We start from the raw sequence: 6,000 nt of genomic DNA on the forward strand, positions 1-6,000 counted from the left end.
GGAGTGAGACGGGGGAAAAGCTATCTAGCAGATGTACAACACCTCATCTCATTCAGGGGAGGGAAATTGCTGAGTGAAATACATACCAGGTCATTTCTCACACACACGGGCACACACACACACACACATACAGTGTATAGAATTTTGGCCAGTAGAAAATAGTGGTCATGTTATAGGTCTAACCAAGGCTGATTGTCAAGCCATTAAAGAGCTTTTCTCCGCTTGTTCGTGATGATGGATTAGGATTAAGTTGAAAAAGGATAAGAACATTTTCTCGGGGCATCCCTTTCTCCAACTAATCGCTCACTTTGAACACGAGGCCTGCGTTTCCACCAGCGCTTCTAATGGCGACATGACGGAATGAGTGACTGAGCCACACACGTTTAACCGCGGTGGCGTGTGTGGCGGGGCAAAGTCGGGGCCTGTGATCCGGCTGTGATGAGAGGCTGCGTCGCCGTCATTGCACACACATCGCAACGTTGTGCGGTGTGCATATCTGTGCTCTGTGGGCTGCTAATGCGTTTGCTGGCAGGCCTCGTACACACACACGCACACAGAAGCAGAGAGCGGCCCCGGTATGCCTGTTCAGATCAAAGAGAATAAACATTAATGGCAAATAGGTAATCTGCTCCTCTTGTCTGTTTTACATTTCAGGGCAAGATTGACTGCCTCTAGGGGACCGGGCCCTCCTGATTGAGGGCACGGAGGAGGGAGGGGCCAGAGGGAGGGAGCCACGATTGATGGTAACCACATGATAAGACTATTATTCTTATTGCATGTATCTTTTTATTCGTATTCATAAAGGAGGCATTGGAAAGAAGGTAATCATGTTCTCCACCTGAAAGCGGCTCAATATCGTCCTAATCTGGCCTTTGGGATGCGCACATTGTTATTCCCATTCCGCCGCTCTATCTTTGCTCTATTTTGTCTTTGCTCTTCATTTGCCGCCCACTCTCCTGCATTCAACTCAAGTTCTCAACTTTTCCCACTCCCTCCAAACTTGTCCTCTCCGTCTCCCGCCTCTCTAGGGTCGCCGCACGCCCACCCTTCGTTCATATTCCGCTGGGGGTGGCGGGGAGGGTCAGGGGGGGAGGGCGGCACCTTATATCCTACGTACGTATCCATCATGAGGTCCTGTCCACTCAATCCTGCACTGATCCATCAGCCAGCATCCTCAGGTACACACGCCATACGACTGACTAATGGTACTGGAAGCACCTGTACAGTCCGAGTCAGCCTTGCTGTCAGTCCACTGTGACGACACAACGTTTCATATACCGTGTATCGCGGATTAAAAAAAAAAAAAAATCCCATTCTACCACGGCGCTCATTCTGTTATGTCTGAGGCGGCAAACGTAGAAAGAGTTCCGGCAAGTTTACATGCTTGATTTTCAGGCGCTAGCAAAATCGGCTCATTCCGTTTTATTTTATTCAGGGAGTACTCGCTGCCCCTTCGATGTTTGTCATATGAAAATGCCTGTGTGCATTTCTGACAAAATTGCCATGGCGCCGAATCCCTCCGGCGACCCATCGCACCTGCTCCTTGCTAAGCAGATTACACAACTCTGCTAATCAGAGCGCCCGCCGCGTTTGCATGCGCCGATGTCATCGGCTGTAGTTCTAAATCTCCCAAATCCCCCCAAACCTTTCATCTCACGCCACTCCGACGAATCCGTTTTCAGACAGATGTTCTCATTGCCAACGCAAATGTCTACTCAGGTCCAAACCCCGCCCCCAAGAACAAAAAAAGTTGCAAACGGCACAGCCTCATCCAGCATGGCGACATCTCCGCAAATAAACAAAAGACCCCAGTGGCCGACAACCTTTTTCTCGCGGGTGCATCCACGCATGTCAGTGCGAGGGATTTAAACAAGAAAAAAAAAACTGTTTACTGGTTCATTAGCAGCAGATTAGCTATGCTAATGACATGGAGCACCACACACGGCGACTTTGCCTTTATGTCGCTGAAAAGAATACGCAAGTGTGTGTGTGGTGCAAGTATGTACACACGAGGCTCGCATGAATAAGCGAGTCCCTTGAAACACAATAGCACGTAAGCGCCATTGGACAGCAGGGTAATAATCATAATTTAGCAAATCAATGTATGGATGATGTTAGATGAAGTTAAAAATAAAAACAAAAATGAGCCTACTACTCAATCTCAGTCAAGTTTTGAGGAAACATACAGTGTATTTTTATTTTTTTTTACTGACCCACAAACGACATGACCTCTCCAGTAACTGTTTTTACCTTCGGTCCCGGCTGCGTGACCTGTGCGAGCGGTGGCTCCTTCCCCTGTCACCGCTCCGACTTCTCCTTTTATGAGATGAACCTCGGGATGAGCTGCTGCTTGAACGTTTCTTTCGTCTGAAACAAACGTGCGAACACGATCTCACTCGGTCGTTACGAGAGTTTTTACAAGATGGATGAGAGGCAAGTAAAAGAGAATTCAGTACAACTAGCAAGCGCCGAGAGTAGCGGTGCTGGAAGGATGATTTAGTATTCCAACAGGTTGGATCCCGTGAGTGAGAACTTGTGAACTACCTCACGAGCCAAGACGCAACATTTTTCCGGGAGGTGATAAGTCAGTTCATCCAAAAATGAAACAAGCAGATGTGCTGATACACCTTTCACACAAACGCAACTTTTTCTTGTTCACTCGGAGGTTTCATTTCTGCTCTCCGCCTCCGTTTCAACTCAAGGGGAAATAACAAAGTACAAGTTTTTTCAAAGTGTGCAATTTTTCGTTGTTGCTATCTACTGTTTTACTTTTACCTCATTAAGGAGTTGAACATTTGTATTACTTGCTGTTTAAAAATGAATTTTTTGTGATTTAAAAATGAGACCAAGCTCTATCATTTCATATCAAATATCACTCCACTGTTTAGTTTAATTAAGTAATCAGCCCTTCACGGGCCAAAGGCTTGTTTTACTTTGGCGGGATTCCGGTACGTGCGTATGTGCATGTTAATTGATCAAATGTATTGGCGAGCAGATGAGGGCTGCCGGGGTTTTACCGCCCCGCCTTGCGCAGACAGGCAACGACTTCCCATCAGCAGTAATGGACCTTGACCGGGCCTCATAAATAATTACCATCAAGCGGCCTTGTCTGAGCAGACCCGCACAACCAGTGGCAGTTGTGGATGGATGGAGGCTTGACGGAGGAACTCGGCTCCGGGCCGCTAGGCTCTTGTAAGGATATGTGATTGCGGGAAAAACCTTCTTCCATCTACTCATGAATTAACAGCTGGTTAAAGTAGGTATGAGATTTACCATGGAATTCTTAATGGTATCCAAGTGGTAAACTGCTAATATAAGCAATTAAGAGCATTTTTAAAATGGGGAACCGAGTTATTGCACTTTGCACTCTCACCTCCTGTCCCTGGATCGTGAACGGCTCCGGCGGCTGGACCGGTGACTCCTGCTGCTTGTCACCCTGCTACCAGAAGATGAGGACGAAGAAGATGAAGATGAAGACGAGCGGCGACGCTGTTTCTTTTTCTTCTTGCTTCGGGTTTCGCCCTCACTGCTTGATGAGCGTCGACCCATAACTGTCTCACGGTTGTCACTGTCATACAGCAAAAAAACACACAAGGTTGCTCAAAGGCTAATGTTTATATATTATAAACGAACCGGGACCACTTTCGTCAACAAGTCATGTTTAACACCAATTCACACACTGCGTACACAGAAAATGCATTGAAACGGGGCTTTAGCGTGTTGTTATATCAAGCGAATGGTCGGTAGAGTGCCTGTTTTGACTAGCTAGCTAGCTAACCGAGCTAACTCCACAACGCTACGTTCGAATATTTTTACTCGACTGATACCGGAATGGTTATGCAAATGTCTTGGGTGACATATAAGTCACGCGAAGGCTAAATTCGAGTGAAGTGAAGTCGAATTGACAGCATCTTTGTTGTATATCCCGCTTCTCACCGTTGCCGAGCTCCACAACAAACATGTGAGGCAGCGCTAGACTAAAATAGTCAAAGTAGAGCGAATCGATCGAGTCCATGCTGGTATTAAAAAAAGCATGGGAAACATCGATCGATGATTGCTTTGGTCTAACGACTTATAGGTGTATTTTTTTTTATTTCGGAGTCGCTGATTCGCCATTAATTCCTCCGTATATACATTAATATAGTAGTTTGAAGGTTTAAATAGTAGCGTTTTAGCTGGTTCTCTTTTTTTTTTCCAAGAGTGGCATAATAATAAAAAACTGTTTTATGTAGCAATGTAAGTTTGTCATTAATCTAATACATTAAAACAGCTATTAATCTTCAAGTACCATGGAAATAGTGTATTTTCTAAATAAATTACAATTATAATATCAGGTTTGATCCCTAAAATGTATATCAAGCATTATTGCAAGATATTATGCACAGTTTAAACAACACGGTGCTTAAATATAGTAAAAATAGACATTTTCAAAAACCACATTTATTAAAGATTAAATGCAAATGTAGTAAACAGTGGTGGGACACCCCACTGGCCACCTTATTTGTCGGAACATTTTGTTACCAGTAATTTTCACATGGATGTTGTATTCTTATGTTCCCTTATACTTTTCCTTAATAAATGTATATTAACTGAATATTCAAAGAGCAAATTTACAATTTATCTCATCACCAACCCTAAAAAACTCTTTGGTAAAGAAACTAAATAATTATTGGATTTAAATGTATTTAAAATTAAAGTTAAATTTAAAAAAATCCTAAATAAAAGTTTATAAAAAACACACTGTGTTTCTTTTGAGTACTGCTGGAAGGAATCACACTTTGAGGATCACTGCACTTTATAACACACATACAGGGTGTGTACATTTATTTTATCCACGAGTTGCAATAGCTACAAGTGTGCTGAAATTTCACTGCCACCTGCACGTTTGCAGCCTTGAGCTCATGTGCATGAGGTCATAATCGTCATGCAACAAAAAATAAACACATTGGGTGAGAGTGTTTTCCCTTCAAAGTGCATTTGAATCCAAACCACGATTTGCCTGTACAATAAATTAATTCGAAGACTGGTGGAGAAGAGGGGGTTGGCGGGGGTGTTGGGGGGGTAAACAGGACGCGCATCACCTCATTAGGCATGCAACGCCGCTTTGGGCAGGAATAACAGTATTAATGCCTAAAGGTTTACACTGAAACGTCGTTAATATTTAATCTGGGGGAATTATTATCACCACGGCGTGGAAATTGAGATCCTTATAGATTATCAATAAACACGCCTCGTTTAGCATCACGATTTAGGGGGAAAAAATCCCTGCTCTTTTCTCTTAATTGCTCTCATTGTTTATTTACAAATATGGGCCATAATAAGCGGTAATTAGCGAGCCCATTGGCAACATATATTAGCAGAGAGAGAGGCGCGTTAATTGAACGTTTAGCTGTTATTTAACACCAGAAGCATGCCTTTAAAAGGCCCGTTGAGGATTAGAAGCCATATATAGCAGTATCATTTTCGACGCAGCACTTAATTTGAACATTACATCACCATAAACGTTCAGTTTGCAGAAATCTAATTTCATATAGGCTTTATAAATATAACAAATAGTTATCCAACACACATGCACGCACACACAAACTCACGACATAAATTTACGTTAACAAACACTATAATATAACTTTTGCTGATAAATTAAATAATTTGATAATTTATATATATTATACTGATTTTGTGCAATAAACGGCAATCTACGGTTCGCGTTAATGATAACTTCAAAAAATATAAAACTATATATATTTTGTGAATCCGTCTTATTTTTATTTGCATTGATCAGAGATGAGACGTCTCACTCTGTCTCTCTCTCTCTCTTTCTCTCTCTCGTCATTTTCTCAGCCACTCCCCTGCAGAGAGAGAGAGAGCTTGAGAGCGAGCGATAGAGAGCGGAGAGAGAGAGAGAGAGATTCATTGCACTCTCTCGGGTGTTTAAAAAGTAACCCAGGACAATGGCAGCGAATGAGCGCTTAATTAAATTAATTAGTCCTTCTTGTCAAT

The 6,000-nt window shown here is 42.9% G+C and overlaps 1 protein-coding gene across 2 annotated transcripts in view; it reads right to left on the reverse strand.

The window, feature by feature from the left end:
* The window catches only part of rsrc1 (arginine/serine-rich coiled-coil 1), a 69,552-nt gene extending 65,524 nt beyond the window's left edge, over positions 1-4,028 (reverse strand). The window contains exons 1-3 of one of the 2 annotated variants that reach the window (XM_037268072.1): positions 3,939-4,028; positions 3,374-3,561; positions 2,251-2,367 (exon numbers count right to left, since the gene is read on the reverse strand). In XM_037268072.1, coding sequence (XP_037123967.1) covers positions 2,251-2,367; positions 3,374-3,549 — 293 coding nt within the window. In that variant the 5' untranslated portion in view covers positions 3,550-3,561; positions 3,939-4,028. Of the gene's footprint in view, positions 1-2,250; positions 2,368-3,373; positions 3,569-3,936 lie in introns of both variants that reach the window. The other variant, XM_037268069.1, reaches the window with a different exon arrangement.
* Between the last annotated feature and the right edge of the window lie 1,972 nt (positions 4,029-6,000).

The sequence above is a fragment of the Syngnathus acus genome, chromosome 13, assembly GCF_901709675.1.
Source record: "Syngnathus acus chromosome 13, fSynAcu1.2, whole genome shotgun sequence".
Classification (NCBI taxonomy): domain Eukaryota; kingdom Metazoa; phylum Chordata; class Actinopteri; order Syngnathiformes; family Syngnathidae; genus Syngnathus; species Syngnathus acus.